The following is a 19313-nucleotide window of genomic DNA, read 5'->3' as shown; positions in this document are numbered from 1 at the left end:
CAGCGATGGATGGATGGTCACAGTGGGCCTGGTAGAGGTGGTCTTCTCACCCCATCTGCCCAGCCTGGCTCAGGTTTCCTCCTTTTCATGCTTCTTGTAGACTCCTTTCAGAATTTCATATTCTGATCTCAGGCTGAACTTACTGGAGCAAGTTGGCAGTGGCTTGAAATCTTATCCACTTGTAGATGATCTTTTGGATGCTGGAATGGCGGATTTTCAATTTGAAACCCCATCCTGGGATCCTCGGCATCTAGAAGCTTCTTTCTGAAGACCTCAGAGAGCTCTTTGGGTCACAGCATGGGGATAAACAACACATTCTGAACCACACTAAGTGTCTGAGGTTTCCATAGGACAGGGTCAGGCAAGACCCCCAGTCATTGGCACCTGATTCTCTTTTGAGATAGTGAGAAACAGAGAGGTGGGCTTACTTGTTCCATATGTGAAGTTTGCATTTCTCATTATTGAAATTATACAATGAACTACAACATGTAAATGTGGCCTGATGTTGGTCATGTTAGACACCTTCACCTGAAGATGACAAGACCACATAGGGTTAATTAGCAGAGTAAAATCAGGGGGTGCACTTACTTTTTCACGCAAATATTATTTTATGTATTAATAGAAATTAACCCAATGGGCATGTCTTTTGTCTCAGTTGGCGTACACAGATTTCAAAATGTGCGTAAACTGGCGCATGACAGTGTGTGAGTGCCTGGCGGTGGACTGGCACAGTGAGCAGGTAGTGGTGGCATTGTTACGGGCACTCGACACAGAATGAGACAAGAGAAGGCAAAGCCCAGCCAGATCATTCAGAGTTAAATGGGCACTGACAGTTTCACCTGGAAAACTGGGCATTTTACAGGATTTAGGCTTCATGGGTCTCACAACACCTTCCTTTCTTCTCTTCTCCTTTCCTTTTCTTCTCCACTCGTCCCAGGTTGTCCATCCTCCACTCCCGACCCCAACTCAAAAAAGGGTGACGTGGAGTGGCTTCTTTTATTAAACCAGACCTGGTAGTTCCTCTGGTGCCACCACTGGTGCCACTTCTGGGTCAGGTGGACCCTCTCTACAATGAGGAGCGCTCCTTCCTGCAGCTCCCCCTGCTGGCTCCCTAGAAACCCAGCAGGGAATCCTATTTGGACTACAACTCGCATGCAGCCCTGCAGGTGTGCACATGGGAGATCCACCAGAGGGATGCTGCCACCTGTCCCATTGGGGGTATATGTGGCCCCCAGATGGCTGCTTTCATCCGTCCATTCATCAATTGCAAAAGGCCTCCCATCCGGGTAAGGAACCATCCATCCCAGCTGGGATGCCAACCAATATGTGTCATTGTTGATAACTTGCAGACATCTCTGACGGTCACATTAGCCCACCTAAATACCTGTAGGAGCCGTTTGCCATAACGTGCTATATTTGTAATTCTTATATTTAACAAATGGATCTGTATGGCTTATAAATATATATGTACTTATATATATGTGCTCTACAGAAATACATATAATGAATATAAAAGTATCATTTTTAATTAAGAGTGATGGGAAGACTAACAAGGGCGGCATGGTGGCGCAGTGGGTAGCACTGCTGCCTTGCAGTTAGGAGACCTGGGTTTGCTTCCTGGGTCCTCCCTCCGTGGAGTTTGCATGTTCTCCCCGTGTCTGTGTGGGTTTCCTCCCACAGTCCAAAGACATGCAGGTCAGGTGCATTGGCGACCCTAGTGTGTGCTTGGTGTGTATGTGTATGTGTGTGTGTGTGTGTGTGTGTGCCCTGTGGTGGGCTGGCACCCTGCCCAGGGTTTGTTTCCTGCCTTGCACCCTGTGTTGGCTGGGATTGGCTCCAGCAGACTCCCGTGACCCTGTGGTTAGGATATAGCGGGTTGGATAATGGATGGATGGATGGGAAGACTAACAAGTATATGAATAAGAAGTGTCTTGGATGGATTTGCTATCCCTTTAAACTGAATAGATCTGCGCTCCATTAGTATGTCCTGCAAGAAGCTGTAGCTGCTTATGGCACAGTTGGGGTCAACTCACAAGAAAATCATCAGTACAGTTCATGCAAATATATGGAACTAAATTTAAAAAATGAAACTACGGGCAGCAAAGTGGAATTGAAGTGAAATAAGTAAATAATAATAATAATAATAACAATAATACATTTTATGTATATAGCGCCTTTCTCATGCTGAAGGTCCGGAAGTTCAATTCAGTAAAATTCCGCAGAATTCCTTGTTTTTTTTTTTTTTCACTCTTTGAGGAAGTGATTAGGACCACCTGCACACCTGCTTATCCATACAGTTATCTAATCAGCCAATCACGTGACAGCAACACAATGTATCAAGTCCTGCAGGTTCAGGTCAGGAGCTTCAGTTCATGCTGACATCAAAACACCAAAATAGAGAAATTAAAATGGGACTTGAGTGATTTGGACTGTGACGTTATTGATGGTGCCAGATGGGACAATGTGGGCATTTCTGGAACTGCTGATCTCCTGGGATTTTTGCACTCACAACAGTCTGTAGAGTTTAATCAGAACCTCCGGTGACTGGCAGTTCTGTTGACAAGAGAGGTCAGAGGAGGATGGCCATACTGGTTCAAAGTGACAGAAAGGCCACAGGAACTCGGGTGACCAACTGTGGTGAGCAGAAAATCAATCAATCAATCAATCAATCAGAAAAGCATCTCAGAATGCACAGCATGTCCAGCTTTGAGGCAGGTGGGCTACAACAGTAGAAGACCACGTTGGGTTTCACTCGTGTCAACCATAAACAGAAGGGTGAAGCTGCAGTGAGCTCAGGCTCACCAAACACTGGACAGCTGAAGACTGGAGAAGCGTAGCCTGGTTTGATGAATCTCAAGGCACACAGATGTTGGGGTCAACAGCAGGAATCCATGCACTCCACCTGCCTTGTGGCAACAGTCTGGACTGGCGATGCTCTAATGGTGTGGTGAATGGTGGTGTTCTTGGCACACTGTGGCCCTGTTGATACCAATCAGTCAACGTTTAACTGCCACAGTCTATCTGAGTGTTGCTGCTGACCATCACAACCGACCCACCTTCTAATGTCTACTCCCGGCGTGACAATGCCCTATTGCCACAAAGCTAACTAGCTTCATGAACTTGACGTGGAGTTCAGTGGTCTTCACATCTGGACAGATCACGTGGGACAAGTTCGAGAGGTGCAGGAACGGGAGACAAATGTGCAGAAATTGTGTGACAAGCAAAGGAGCAGAACCTCAAGGGAACTTTTCCGACATCTTGTGGAATTCACGCCGGGAACAACTGGGGGAAGAGGAAAAAGGAGGATTAGTATTGTGGTCCTAGGAAATTGGTCAGTGAGTGTGATATTCGTTATAATTTAGAATGATAATTTACAGCATATACGCTAGAGTTCAAAAGTTTGGAATCGCCCAGCAATGTTCATATTTTTATACAAATTGATTGCTTTTATTTAATCAAAATGCCATTGATTTAAAAAATATAGCCAAGACAATCCTAATAATAATAATAATAATAATAATAATGAGTTTTAGGGCACTAACTGGGCTACCCCTTTTATTAAGTTCATAAACTAAAAAGAAAGCAGAGCTCATAGCACAAAACAAAGTAAATAAGCTCAGCCAGTCTCTCTGTTAGCTTCCATGGGAGGCTCTGTCCTCGGTGTCCATGAGATCACAAGTGACACCTTGCTTGGGGTACCGCCCCCTTTTATATCATCTGGGACAGAAGAGGTGTGGCCACCGCTGGGCAATGTGGGCGGAGCTAGGCTCCCGCAGTGATCGTCTTCTCTGGCCTGAGGCTGAAAGAGAAGGTATGGTTAGCAAGAGCGCCATCCATCCCAGCGTGGTTATGCTTACCACCTCACAGCCAGCATGGTGGCTCCCCAGGAGTGTACGTGTGACAAAAGATCAATTTTACAAATGTAAACTGGCACTTCCTTGCTTGCTTCTGATGTATGATGCTTCAAACTGTAAAATCCAATAAGAAGTCATTTTCATTGCTGCTGCTGCTGAGGGGAATCTGCCAGGAAGAATTGGATAAACTGGCTAAATCCAGGTGTGCAAAGCTCGTAGAGACTTCACTTAAGAAAAGTCAAAACTGCCAAAGAAGCTTCTCTAATGTATTGAGTTATGTTTGGGAATACTTTTGGGAAGGAAAGATTTTAGTTTGTGATCTTAAATATATTTGTAAATATTTCTTTACTTTGTCTTATGGGTTATTGAGTGTAGATTGATGGGCAAAAATGGCAGATGTATCAGTTTCAAAGGAAATCTACAACACAATAAAGTGTACAGAAAGTGAATCCACTGTAAAGTTCTCAGACTGGCTTAACTCATTTGAGTGTCCCTGGGGGGCATGGGGGGGGGGCGGTGACTGTCTTGATAGGACTGTGCATAAGTCAGCCCATTGCAGTGTCCACCCCCACTCAAACATATGCCAATTTAACATTGTTAATTACCTTACCAGGCACATTTTATGGATGTCTGAGGAATCCCTCAATACAGAAGAAAAGCCCACTCAGACACAAGTAGAACATGCACAACCCACCGGGGAATGGCCCAGATGATCATTGGCATATTAACCGCTAACCACTGCGCCACCTTGTATTTTTTCTATTGGTTATTTAATGAATGCTCACAAGTTGAGGAGAGTACTTCTGGATCAATGATTTATGCAAATAGAGCAAAGCTTCTTAGCAGAGGCTCCAGCCCTCAAGACCCTGCCTTGGATTCAAGCAGATTGAGAAGGTTTTGTCATTTTTGCTTCCATATGCCTGCCTACCTTTGAGAAATTCAGGACAGAAGTCTGTTGATGGAAGATCTCATTTTATTATTTGCATATTGTTTTTTTAATGAATAATGTCTGTTGACTGATGTGTTTTACTTTTGTGTTCTTTCCCCACAGGCGCAGTGATGATTCCAAAACTTCCTAGGCTGGAGTTCAGCCTCGGTAAGATCTTTTCTTCCTCCCATTCTCGTTTGATTTTCGGAAGTAAAGCCGGACTTTCCACGTAAGGTGTTGCCGTATTGCGTGAGATGATAGGCACCGCGTGAAGAAGATGGCTTGGTGGTTCTCTTTGCTATCGAGGTTGACTGTAAAAACAGAAGCAACTGCCTTGTTGGAGTTTTATATGCTGCTTAGTTAGCACCAACCACATGCAATTATAGGCAAAGGAGTGAGGTGAGAAAAGAGTTGGGGGTCTTTGATTGGAAAGCCCTCCTTCAGTGACAAAGGAAAGCTTCAGAAAGCCCTCTGCCGAGTCAACAGTCCTTCAGAGTTCTGGTCCATTGAATGATGAGTGCTACCTGTTAATGCTTATTTTTAGGTTTTGTTGACAAAACGGGAGGAGTCACAGGGTGTGAATGAGGGAATGTAGGCGGGCTCTTCTGGAGTCTCCTCCTCCACTCTAAGGGCGGGTGTGGACATGGAGGTCCGAGGCAGTGCAGCCCTCTCTGGCTTATCCTTGTGTTGGCCCCCTCATCATACACATGTGCTTCATAGTCCCCCCTAACTGAATGATAGGCATATTTGTGTAGTGGGCAGTGCCTCTAATGGAATGACGTGTAGTGGGCGGTGCTTCTGACTGAATGACAGGCATACTTGTGTAGTGGGTGGTCCATCTAACTGAATGAACAACAGACTTGTGTAGTGGGCGGTCCTTCTAATTAAATGAACATCATACTTTTGTGGTGGGCGAACCCTTTAATTGAATGAATAGTATACTTGAGTAGTGGGTGGTCCGTCTAATTGAATGATCGACATACTTGTGACGAGGGTGGTCCCTCTAATTGATTGAATGACATACTTATGTAGTTGGCGGTCCCACTAATTAAATACACATCATACTTGTGTAATTGGTGGTCCATCTAACTGAATAAACGGCACACTTATGTAGTGGGCAGTCCCTCTAATTAAATGAACATCATACTTTTGTGGTGGGCAGACCCTCTAATTGAATGAACAACATACTTGTGACGAGGGTGGTGCTCTTAATTGAACAAGCATTCTTATGTAGTGGGCGGAGCCTCTAATTGAATGAATAGCACACTTATGTAGTTGGCGGTCCTACTAATTAAATAAACATCATACTTGTTTAATGGGTGGTCCACCTAATTGAATGAACAGCACACTTATGTAGTGGGCGGTACCTCTAACTGAATGACAGGTATACTTGTGTAATGGGCGTTGCCTCTAATTGAATGACTCAGGTACTTGTGAAGTGGGCGGTGTCACTAACTGAATGACAGTGTAGTGGGCAGTGCCTCTAATTGAATGAACGGCACACTTATGTAGTGGGCAGTCCCTCTAATTAAATGAACATCTTACTTGTGGAGTGGGTGGTGCTCTTAATTGAACAAGCTTTCTTGTGAAGTGGGCGGTCCCTCTTATTGAATGACAGATATTCTTGGGCAATGGGTGGTGGTTTTAATTTTATTGGCATTCTTCTGTAGTATGCAGTCCTCTAAACTTCTCAGGATTTATGCAGTGGGCCATCACTTTAATTTAATGAAGGGCAAATGTGAGCAGTGGGCAGTGCTATTAAATACTTAAAACTTTTTGGTGCAGTGGGGGGTTCCTGTAGTTGAGTGACACTTGCGTCTGCACTTAACTAAATAATAATAATTTGTGTAATGGGTGGTCACTTTCATTTAATAGTGGGCAGTCCTATTAAATGAATGACAAATGTTACTGCATGGTGATTGGGCCTTTTAATGAAGTAAAAATCATTCTTGCATATGATCTGATTCCTCCAATTGAACGACAGCACTCATGTGTAGTGGGCGGTGCCTTAAACTGACTGAGTGAGTATTGAATAACAAAAATGCTTTTAATTTAATGTCAGGTATTCTTGTATAGTATGCAGTCCCCTAAACTTAAAAATATTTATACAGTGGGCAATCACTTTAATTTAATGATGATGATGATGGTCCCCCTAATTGAATAACACTTGCGCCTGCACTTAACTGCAAGATGATTATTTGTGTAATGGATAGTCACTGTCATTTAATGACAAGCACTCTCTCTTATATAGTGGGTGGTCCTTTTAAATGATCGATAAATATTCTTGCATGGCGATTGGGCCTTTTAATGAAGTAACAATCATTCTTGTCCCCTAATTGAATGATAACACTCTTGTGTAGTGGGCGGTCCCTCTAAATTAATAAATGACATACTTGTGAAGTGGGTGGTGACTCTAATTGAATGAACATCATACTTGTTTAATGGGTGGTGCTCTTAATTGAACAAGCATTCTTGTGAAGTGGGCGGTGCCTCTAACTGAATGACATATTTTCCTGATTGGTGGGCTTTTTCCTTTAATCTGAATAATCAGCATTGGTGTAGTAGGCAGTCCCTCTAGTTGGATCGGTGCATTTACTTTGCTTTAATAAGTTGATTATTCAAGGTTTCAAAACTGCCACGTACTCCATAATTCCAGTTGGAGAAATGAGAATGTTGGTCTCTGAGAAACCGCAGGTAGATTTGTCCATGATTAAACCCAGTTATGTGATGATGTAAACCCTTAACGGGGTTACCTTTAAGGATTTTGTAGTGTGCTCATGTCTGCCACAGATAGAAGTGTCTGCATAGATAAACTTCCTGAGGCAAACTCTCGGGTGATTGCCTTGTTCCTTCCCGTATCAGCATTTCAGCAATTGCTAAGTTTACGTTGATGAGCAGAACATACAGTGCTGGGGTCAGCTGCACGATCTCGGGTCACATTAGGTGGCCCGATTACTTTTTACAGTATTAAATAACCTAATGCAGTGCTGATTTTATTGAATTTCATATACCTGCATTGATTTCTCCTCCTTAATCACACATGAAGCATTAATGATGGATGGCTGAGCTGACGTGTGGACCGTTCCTCCATTAGGTGCTCCCTCACACACTCAATAACTCCAATAATTTAAAACCGAATTCTAAACTGAGCAGGAAGTCAATGAATGGAAGCCAGGACTGGAGTAACGTGCTCACGCTGTTTAATGCGGTGACATTCTGGACAAGTTGTGGATGGTCAAGCAGTGGCTGTGGGAGAACAAGACATAAAGAATTCCGAGACAGGACTCGCCCGCTACATTCTTAGGTTCTAGTTGCTGCCATCAGGTCACGGGTTCAAGGTTCCAAGTGTGATGGATGGCCAGGACCATTACCTGGAATGAGGAAGGACTGAGGAAGACATGATCTCCCCCAAGATGCTAGAGGGCAACCCTCCTGGGTTTCTACAACATCACAGATCCCCACAGGGCATGCTGGGAGTTGTAGTTTGGAGCAGCCCTGTTTGGGTCTGGCACCACCAGGTGCAGCTGAGTACTTAGTGGGACCTCTTCTACCACACCTGGAAGTGCTCCTCTGGAAGAAGGTCACGAAACACCTGGAGCACTTCCGGGGTGCCCTATAAAAGGAGCCGCCTCACCTTCAGTCGGGGAGCCAGAGACAGGAGGAGGCGACAAAGGGTCTTTACTAAGGGGTCCCAACAAATAAGTGCGGGCCATTTGAGAAGATCTTTGTAGAATAAACAACGCTTGATGTCTTGTCACTCTTGACATGAAAAACATGTGCGGGTACACAGGGGGACAATTGCTTTTTTATTTCCTCACTTTTAATAATAATAATAATAATAATAATAATTCTTTGCTTTTAGGGGGCAGGATGGCATGGTGGCACAGTTGCCTTGCAGTAAGGAGACCAAGGTTTGCTTCCCATGCTCTCCATCTGTGGAGTTTGCATGTTCTCCTTGTGCCTGTGTGGCTTTCCTTCCACAGTCCAAAGACAGGCAGGTTAAGTGGCCTGGTGACCCTAAATTGGCCCTGGTGTGTGTGTTCACCCTGCAATGGACTGCCACCCCGGCCAGGGTTTCTTCCTGCCTTGCTCCCAATGCCAGCTGTGATAGACTCCAGCAGACCCCCCGCGACCCTATTCAGGACTAAATTGGTTAGAAAATGACTGCCTGACTTTTAGGGGGCATACAGAACTTTCTCAATGAGCTGTAAGAGGGCCGACACAATTGTCCACGTCTATAAATTCATGCACGGTATCCTCCATATTTATAGACTATATTCCATCCATCCATCCATCATTCAACTCGCTATATCCTAACCACAGGGTCACAGGAGTTGGCTGGAGCCAATCCCAGCCAACACAGGGTGCAAGCCCACTGCTGGGCACCCACACCCTAGGGACAATTTAGGATCACCAATTCACCCAACTTGCATGTCTTTGGACTGTGGGAGGAAACCCACGCAGACACGTGGAGAACATGCAAACTCCACACAGGCAGGGAGGACCCGGGAAGCGAACCTGGGTCTCCTAACTGCGAGGCAGCAGCGCTACCCACTGCGCCATCATGCCGCCCTATAGACCCTCTTGCTCTACTAAAACATGATGGCCACGATTTATAGGTGGGCCTTTCTGGTCGTGTGAACTGAGCAGAAACCCTTCAGCCGCGTTTAACCAAAGGCGTCGTGTGAAACCCTTAGCCTGGCCCTCCGTGGTAAATTACAATGGGGTGACGCGCTCCCACCGTACTCTCGGAGGGTGAGGGACCTCCACGAGCAGCACAAGGCCGTCCGCCACCTTTGTATTTGCCACCAGGCACGGGGAGATCAAGGCAGAGGACGGAAACTAGAAAGTGTTAAACGAGATTTATGGCGCTAATGCAGCATCCCCGTCAGCGGCACAGAGAATCAGCCACTTGTCTCCACAAAACACAGCTAATTTCCCTCTGCCTGCTTGGAGCACACATCTTGTAAATAGGTGACGGGGTTGCGGCGAACTGCATTAATCTTCTGTTTGATGTAGTAATTCATATAGAAAATGGGAGCACAGTGGTGAGGTGACAGCTTTCGGTGCGTCGAGCTGAAGGATAGCGAGGCGCCAAGGAGCCATTCATTCTGCCAGCCCCCTTCCTCATTCCCCTTGTTTAAATCAGGGGTCCTTGTTAATGTTAATGAATGACAAGACGTAATTGCTGGCCCTTTACAGGCTGTGTGCGGTTCGGCTGCCTGACAGATGAGGAGGCGACTCGGCCCTTTCTGCCACAATACCTCATTTTTGTCTGAGGGAGGCGCTCAGACGCTGAGTTGACATCATGTCCTTATCTCAGACTGCTTGTCCGAGAGCACAGGGGTTACCTGACCTGCACGTGCTACCCTCTCACAACAGGTGGTCTTCGCTTTATTAATTATCTACTGTACTTTCAAATGTACCTTTGTTTACTGGACGGAGAGGTGGCCCTGAGGCTAGGGATCTGCACTGGCAATCGGAAGGCTGCCAGTTCGAATCCTGTAAATGCCAAAAGTGACTCTGCTCCTTGAGCAAGACCCTTAACCTGCAATTGCTCCGTCCTGGGTATGACGTTCATCTGCATGGATGCCCTCCAACCTACAGGGAAAAACTTGGGGGTAGGTGGCAGAATTGGCACTCAAGCCACCATTAAAAACCTCACATTGATTCCATTCCATCTGAACAGGTGTGGTGCTAAAGTGTCGCCCATTGCATGGCTGGACTGGGGTCCCAGTGTGGGATCCCGAGTTGGTTCGTCATGTAGTGGGTACGGCAATGTGCTGTATCAACGGCGGCTCCTAACCTCTCCTCTCTCTTTGCTTACCAAGCCATGCGAGGGGTCCTCTGCGAAATAAAGTTGGGTTGATCGAAGCGGAAAACTGTCGTGACACAAGATGAAAGGACAACCTCCACAACTATCCATCCCGCTATATCCGAACTACAGGGTCACAGGGGTCTGCTGGAGCCAATCCCAGCCAACACTGGGCGCAAGGCAGGAAACAAACCCGGGCAGGGTGCCAGCCCACCATAGGGCACACACACCCACACACCAGGGACAATTTAGAATCGCCAATGCACCTAACCTGCATGTCTTTGGGCTGTGGGAGGAAACCCACGCAGACACGGGGAGAACATGCAAACTCCACGCAGGGAGAACCGGGAAGCGAACCTGGGTCTCCTAACTGCGAGGCAGCAGTGCTACCCACTGTGCCACCGTGCCGCCCTATAGACCATCTTGCTCTACTAAAACACGATGGCCACGATTTATAGGTGGGCTTTTCTGGTCATGTGAACTGCACAGAAACCCTTCAGCCGCGTTTAACCAAAGGCATGATGTGAAACTCTTAGCCTGGCCCTCCGTGGTAAATTACAACGGGGTGACGCGCTCCCACCACAGTCTCGGAGGGTGAGGGACCTCCACGAGCAGCACAAGGCCGTCCGCCACCTTTGTATTTGCCACCAGGTGCGGGGAGATCAAGTTAGAGGACGGAAACTAGAAAACGTTAAACGAGATTTATGGTGCTAATGCGAAAGTGAACCAGGGCCTACTAACTACGAGACAGCAGTGCTACCCACTGTGCCACCGTGCTGCCCTCTCCACAACTAATCCCCATAGTTCGATCAGATGGGGGCTTCAGTGAACGCCCACTTCTCACTTCAAGAAGGGTTCAGACCATGTCAGTTTTTTCAGCATTGTGGTAGCGATTTTTAAGAATAAGAATAATATTCACCACTTTGAGGCTGATCTTTCTGGTCAAGAATGTGGTCATTACGATGGCAACTGACGAGAAGAATACATAATTAAGCGCAGAATTTCAGGGTTCCTCTCGAGGGTCCCCTTTCTCTTGCACGATTTTGCTCAAAAACAAATCAGCACATCGTCATCTCATAACAGGCTGAAGTTCTAGAAACTGTGACACACACATATGGACAGCCACACACCCCTCATCGAGACATCGATGTTTTCGGTATTGGGGGTCCTAAAACGTCGAGATCTGTGAAAAACTGTAAATTGAAATTTTTGACGAATTTAAAACTTTTGCTCCTTCCCCATAGATGATAGGTTATGTTTGGGGAGGGTGCAAAGCAATAAAACATTATTATTATTATTATTATTATTGTTATTGTTATTGTTATTATTATTGTTATTGTTATTGTTATTATTATAATTGTTATTGTTATTATTGTTATTGTTATTGTTATTATTATTATTGTTATTATTATTGTTATTGTTATTATTATAATTGTTATTATTATTGTTATTGTTATTATTATAATTGTTATTGTTATTATTATTCAGACCTGTCATTCTGTACTTTGGCAGCCTTTCCAGCTTGAGAGTCTTCCTCAGTCTGACACAACACCTGGATTTGAGGATTTTCTGCCACTTTAGGTTACCCAACCACACCATCGCAATTGTGTGGCCGCAGAAGTTCATATTTTTGTGGTTCCCTTCCTAAAGCTCTTTAGCCTCCTCAGAACAATGAGAGCCTTTGTGTTTTCATAGTGGGCTGGTGGTGCTGATAGAACAGGAAAGGCAGTCGGTGATCTGGAGAGCCAGGAACCTGAAGTTGCTAATTGGCTGGAGGGTGGGAGCCATTCATTATTATTATTACATATTATTATTATTATTATTGTTATTATTATTATTCAGACTTATCATTCAGTACTTTGGCGGCCTTTCCAGCTTGAAGTCTTCCTCAGTCTGACACAACTCTTGGATTTGAGGATTTTCTGCCATTCCTATCTGCAGGATCTCTCAAGCTCTGCATGGCCAAGAGTCGTTGGCCATACTGGGAAACCACTAGGGGGCAGTAGGTTCAAATCGTCCATCTAATAGATTGCTAGATATTTCCAAGGGGAAATTTGTCTTTTTACAGAAGCTCTATAAACAAATAAATCAATACATAAAAAAACAGACTGGATGGTGGGAGTTAAGAATGACCTGTTGGTTTTGAGGACATTCAGGGAGAGGTTGTTGTGATGGCACCGCACCGTCAGGTCTTTTACCTCCCGTCTCTAGACGAGCTCGTCATCGTCACTGGTGGGGTCGATCACAGTGGGGTCGTCTGTGAAACTTGATGATGCTGTTTTTTGTTTTTTTTGTGATTACTGGTTTTTGGATTACGTTTTTCAACTTGCTTGCTTTGGATTGCCTTTTTAGGTGAATTCCATTTTTGGCTTTTGCAAGTTATTCCCTCATTTTGTTTTTGCATACTTAATACATTTTTCTTTTATAAAGATTATTTGTTTTGTGCTGCCTTATTAAACCTGGGGACTTGATATTTCCCTCCTTTAAAAAAGGCATTTTGAAATATTTTGGGGTTTTAAATGTGTAAGAGCAAATCTTAAAAAGTTAATGTTAAAATTCACATACAGTAAGCAAATACATTTTTTTTTAATAATTAACGCTATAATCTTTACCCCACCTCCATAAGCTAACATTTAATAGGACTGTCTCAGCTTTTTCTTTAACCGCTCCAGTTAGGAACAACGTGGTGTCATCAACTGGGAGTTCAAAGCACCAGAATGCCAAAAAAAGTTCCAAAAGCGCTTCCACAAATGTCCACCTGGGAAATCCCATCAAAAACCCTGGCAAGACACAACAAAGGGTCTCGTTAAACCCGTTGAATTTTAGTAAAAATAAAAAAAAAGGTTTATTTCCACAAACGGCCAAACTGAATTGCTCGCAACAGGAAGACAAGCCTCACACCTCTCTCATGGACCTCCAGAGCTCTTGACGTGTCCCATCCTTCTAATCATGATCGCCGTGTGCAAACCTTTCTTTTTTTTTCATTAATGTTTCTCTACCAGCTGTCTCACTGTAAAGCCTGCATCAAACCAAACTGCTCCACCAGTAAACAAGCCCCAAAACAGATTCCAATAGTAAGGTCAAAACACAGAGCAGAAGTTCAAAAAATTTCCAAATCTGACAAAATCTCAACAAAAGGCAAACAGACTCACCAACTCCAGAGCAGAACAGGAACTACTGGAGCCCCTCCAGATGTATAGGGTGATGGACCACCCACAAAACACATGGACAGTAACACAGGAAAAGAAAATATAACTGACAAAAATAACATCAGCATAAATAAAACAAAAAGGACATGAAAGAAGGCTTTGAACCCGAGGCCGAGGGGGTATCCTGACTAAGACAGACCACTTGGACTGTAAAGCCGCTTTTTCACTGCATAGTACGGCACGACACGGTTCAGTTCAGCTCACTTTTGCGGGGCTTTCCACTGGGAACAGTACCTGGTACCTGGTCCTTTTTTTAGTACCACCTCAGCCGAGGTTCCAAGCGTGCCGAACCGTTACCAAAATGTGACGTGTAAACTCTGCTGGTCACTGATTGGCCGGAGAAAATCGTCATTACTGCGTCACTGGCTATTCTTTTCTTTAAAGGTACAGACACACGGAAGTTTCGAAAGTTCTCCAGCCACTGAGTGTTTGTAAAACCGGGAACAATCACATCCCACCACTCTGAGGCACGGTTAAATGTCCAAACAGATGGTCTGTTGCGGCGACTTTTTTGCAAAATTTGGAAGATCTGTAATATACAGAATCAGCATTTTAATGTTACACTGGCAGTTAAGTTCATTTTATGCTTTGCAACTGTGATACAAGTTAGCTAGTGATGTGCTTTTTTTAGATGTTTAGCCTTGCGCGTCGTCGAGCTAAAGTGTTGTCGTTGTCTGCGTGTTGTTGTAAAAGTTCCACGGTGTCACGGCAGTAGAGGCGGCGCAACTCTAACGACACGGGAATAATCCGCCCACTCTAAAGCGGTACTAAAGTGCAGTCGAAACGCAAACCGAGCCGAACTGAGCCGAACCAAGGTGAGCTGTACTGAACCGTGCTGTGCCGTACTATGCAGTGGAAAAGCGGCTTTAGATTAGCTTACAAATGGAGCAACAAAAGACCGTGTGCCCCGGCCAGGGTCCTGTAAGTGAAGGTTAAGTTACTGAACTAAGAAACACCTGAGGAGCTCCTTCATAGCAATGGCAAAATGTCTTTATAGCGCCACTGGGACTGGAACTGGGACTGGGACTGAGATAGAGACTGGAACTGAGATAGAGACTGGAACTGGAACTGGAACTGAGATAGAGACTGGAACTCGGTCTGGGACTGAGACTGAGATAGGGAAATGAGACTGGGACTGAGATAGAGACTGGGACTGAGATAGGGAAATGAGACTGGGACTGAGATAGAGACTGGAACTGGGACTGGAACTGAGATAGAGACTGGGACTGGAACTGGGACTGAGATAGAGACTGGTACTGGGACTGAGATAGAATATTGGACTGGGACTGGGACTAAGGTAGGGACTGGGACAGAGACAGAGACTGGGAATGGGACTGAGATAGAAACTGGGACTGGGACTAGAACTGGGACTGAGAATGGGACTGAGACAGAGATAGAGACTGGGACTGGGACTGGGACTGAGATAGAGAATGTGACTTGGACTGGGATTGGGACCGAGACAGAGATAGAGACTGGGACTGGGACTAGGATTTAGATAGAGAATGTGACTTGGACTGGGATTGGGACTGAGATAGAGACTGCGACTGGGATTTTTTTTGAGCAGTATTTTTTTTCCGCTGCTGCTTTAAGTGCTCTTTAATCACTGATTCACGGCGTATCTAAATTGCCGGCAAAATTGTCAAATGAAGAGTCATTTTGTCCGAGATTAAAGCAGCAGCAGTGGCGGCAGCGGCGGGTAATTTTACTATTTGCCAACCCCTTGGGCACCAAGCAGCTCATTTGTGCATTTCAGCAGGCATGACATGAGATTTTTTTGCCCATGCTGGAAGCCGGACCCTGTGCTTCTGGCATCCCAGACATAATTAAAGTAAATGGAAGCCGATGAAATGAGCTGGAAAATGTTTGTTAAAATGGTGGAATGAGGGTTCCACCCCAGATAAGACAGAAATATTTCATAAACACAAACATTTTGGTCTTTTTTGCTGCTTAAGGGCACAGTGGGGGGCTCAGGACTGGAAAAGCGGCTGCAAAAACTCGATGCCATCCATGCTTGTTACTCATATAGACTGTATTGGGGGGCCGCTGTGGTCAAGACGAGGTCCCCTCATGGCTCAGGTGCTGCTTTTGATCCTCTTTGGTTTTTTTTTTTTTTACTATTGTTCATTGTTTTTTTTTTTTATAATATTCTTTTGATCATTTATTATTTGTTTAATTATGTGTTATCTGGTCATTTTATTCAAGTTGGTTATTATTTAGTGTCTATAAGTGTCTTGCACACTTTAGGGGAAGTGGATTTACAACTGAAGCCGAGAAGCACTACTTTACTCAAAGAATTGTGAGACTCTGAAACAAACTACCGAGTCATGGAGTTGAAGGAGAAACCCTGAGAACCTTCAGGAAGGATCAGGAGGAGACATTCGGGACGTCTGAGCGATGAGCTAAACACGCGAGCGGTAAAGGAGCCCAACGGCCTCCTCTCGTCAGGCGACTCTCTCCTGTTCCTGAATCTTGTGGGTGGATCCCTAAGAGGCGGAGCCACTCGTCCATCACAGTTTAAGGACCGCCCCCATCTCTGTAATGGCAGGCTAGTAATTGAAGTCCAGTGCTTTTTACTCGGAATACGATACAATTACAATACAATATGTGTAGCCTAAAATCACACAAGGGGGCTTTAACGGGCCCTGCCATTTGACAGACCCCCAGTCTTGACTCTCTGAGAATACAAGAAAAAAACTCCCAAAAAAACCTTTGTAGGGAAAAAATGGAAGAAACCTCGGGAAAGGTAGTTTAAGAGAGAGACCCCTTTCTATGTAAGCTGGGTGTGTAGTGGGTGTCAATAAAAAAAAAGGGTCAATGAACACAATCCACAGAACAAAATACAAGTCATCCTCAATACAAAATGATAGAAAATATAGATAGAAATATCACAAGTACAGAGCAGAATTCAACAGGAGATGATATCCCATAATAGGATTCAGATTTGTTCAGAGTCCTGGAGACCATCAAGCTGCCTCCTCCTATTGGCCATTCCACAGCTGAGTCAGTGCTGGGCCAGCCAATCCGATGAAAGAGCTCTGGTGGATATCACTTTGATGTTTTTCTGGTTTTTGGAAAATTCTGGAGGATTTCGTTTTAGGTTTCTTTATCTTTTCAGGCAAGTCCTTTTATTTATTTATTTATTTTGCTCCTGTGTTCTTTTTGCTATATATTCCTACTTCTGTCAATAAATCATTCTTTATAAAAGATTTTGGATAGCTTCGCTCTCCTCAAGCCAGGGGTTGAAGGTGATCCTCTCCCTTTTTGAGAGTGATTTTGGAATATACAGAATGTGTTCTTTGAAGCTTGAAAGTGAAGTTCATTTTGGCAGGATGTCGGACAAAGCCAGGCTGTTCATGGTGGGATTCGGTCTGTGGGGGCTTTTCAAAGCCTCACACCACTTCTGGCCACATTTCTTCTGCTTCCTTACTCTTGATATTTTTGTTCCTGTTCTTTCTTTCTTTCTTTCTTGTAAAACCTTTCATACTGGAGTTTGTAGCACATAAGGACTGTAATTCTTTCTTTTTCTTTCTTTCTTTCTTTCTTTCTTATAAATCATTTCATACTAGAATTTATATCATATAAGGACTGTAATTTATTCTTTCTTTCTTTCTTTCTTTCTTTCTTTCTCTTTCTTATAAAACCTTTCATACTGGAATTTATAGCACATAAGGACTGTAATTTATTCTTTCTTTCTTTCTTTCTCTTTCTTATAAAACCTTTCATACTGGAATTTATAGCACATAAGGACTGTAATTCTTTTTTTTTCTTTCTTTCTTTCTTTCTTTCTTTCTAATAAATCCTTTCATACTAGAATTTATATCATATAAGGACTATAATTCTTTCTTTTTCTTTCTTTCTTTCTTTCTTTCTTTCTTTCTAATAAATCCTTTCATACTAGAATTTATATCATATAAGGACTATAATTCTTTCTTTCTTTCTTTCTTTCAAAACCTTTCATAGTAGAAATTACAGCATATAAGGACAGTGCCATTTTGTCACAGCACCGTGTCCCCGTCACTGAACTGGGGGCATTAGGAGCCACACAGAAAGCACAGGTTAAGCGCCCCCTGCTGGCCTCACCAGCACCTCTTCCATCCCAGCTTTTCCTAGGTGATCCCCCATCCAAGTACTGAGCTTCAGGTGGGTGACCTCATCTGAGGTGCAGGTGACATGGCTGCACAGTTCATTAATGTTCTTCATGAAAACATGAGATTCAGATTTTTCTCGGCCATCCCTATAAACCAAATGGGGGATGTAACATAAAAAAATATTATTTTTGGCTGGATAATATAATTAATTGGGATTTGATCAACAGCGAGCAATCTACCGAGTCATGGAGTTGAAGGAGAAACCCTGAGAACCTTCAGGAAGGATCAGGAGGAGACATTCGGGACGTCTGAGCGATGAGCTAAACACGCGAGCGGTAAAGGAGCCCAACGGCCTCCTCTCGTCAGGCGACTCTCTCCTGTTCCTGAATCTTGTGGGTGGATCCCTAAGAGGCGGAGCCACTCATCCATCACAGTTTAAGGACCGCCCCCATCTCTGTAATGGCAGGCTAGTAATTGAAGTCCAGTGCTTTTTACTCAGAATACAATACAATTACAATACAATATGTGTAGCCTAAAATCACACAAGGGGGCTTTAACGGGCCCTGCCTTTTGACAGACCCCCAGTCTTGACTCTCTGGGAAGAGAAGAGAAAACCTCCCAACAAACCAAATGGGGGATGTGACATAAAAAAATATTATTTTTGGCTGGATAATATAATTAATTGGGATTTCTACTGTTGATCAACATCATCAGGCGCGTCAGAGTGACGAGGACATTCTACAGGTCCTTATACTTCCATAGAGCAAGTAAGAAATGTCACTTTTGACTGAAGTCTCCCTTTAAGTCTCCATATTGTAATTTTTCATATCTCGTGGGTCTGACTGACGTCTATTTGAAAGCCCAGCCAAGCACTTCCTAAAGAAAAGTCCGAGGAGTTCTTTCAGCCCCGCGAGTTTCTCGGTAAACGAGTGTTTCTTTCCTTTTTGTCAGAGAATAGTTGGATGATCGGTGTATTCATGGAGGACTCCCTGGCACTATCATTAATTTAAATGGCTTTCGAGAGGTTGTGACAGTTTGGTGGCAGCAGGGAATTGATCAGAGCGCTATGCGGCACCTGGATTAAACCCTTTCAAAAAAAAAAAAAAAAGAGAAGAGAAATGAATATAGATAAAACGCATTATACACCTGCCAACCTGCATGCGGGCCTCTGGTTTGTAAATAAGAAGGTGTTAGCCTGCCATCCATCATCAGACTTGCAAGGCCGCACCACTTTGAGCTCACATCTTCCAGAAAAAACGCTGTTAAAAATACATGGCTGCCAGCCTGTTGGCACGGGAAGGAAGGGGGAAATTAAATGAAACCATGTCTGCGTGGGTTTCCTCCCACTGTCCAAAGACATGCAGGTTAGGTGGACTGGCGATCCTGAATTGTCCCTAATGTGTGCTTGGTGTGTGTGTG

At 44.3% G+C, this 19313-nt stretch overlaps 1 protein-coding gene across 7 annotated transcripts in view; it reads left to right on the top strand.

The window, feature by feature from the left end:
* The window catches only part of inpp4b (inositol polyphosphate-4-phosphatase type II B), a 506601-nt gene that overhangs the window by 10560 nt on the left and 476728 nt on the right, over nucleotides 1-19313 (top strand). For all 7 annotated transcript variants that reach the window (XR_005633279.1, XR_005633278.1, XR_005633277.1 and 4 more), the window contains exon 3: nucleotides 4906-4950. Coding sequence is in view for 4 of the 7 variants with exons in the window: in XM_039750186.1 (XP_039606120.1) it covers nucleotides 4906-4950 (45 nt within the window). In the remaining 3 variants the exon portion in view is untranslated. The remainder of the gene's footprint in view (nucleotides 1-4905; nucleotides 4951-19313) is intronic.

This window comes from Polypterus senegalus, chromosome 4 (genome assembly GCF_016835505.1).
Source record: "Polypterus senegalus isolate Bchr_013 chromosome 4, ASM1683550v1, whole genome shotgun sequence".
Classification (NCBI taxonomy): domain Eukaryota; kingdom Metazoa; phylum Chordata; class Cladistia; order Polypteriformes; family Polypteridae; genus Polypterus; species Polypterus senegalus.
Note: the sequence above shows the minus strand (reverse complement) of the source record. Positions and strands in the feature narration are given on the sequence as shown.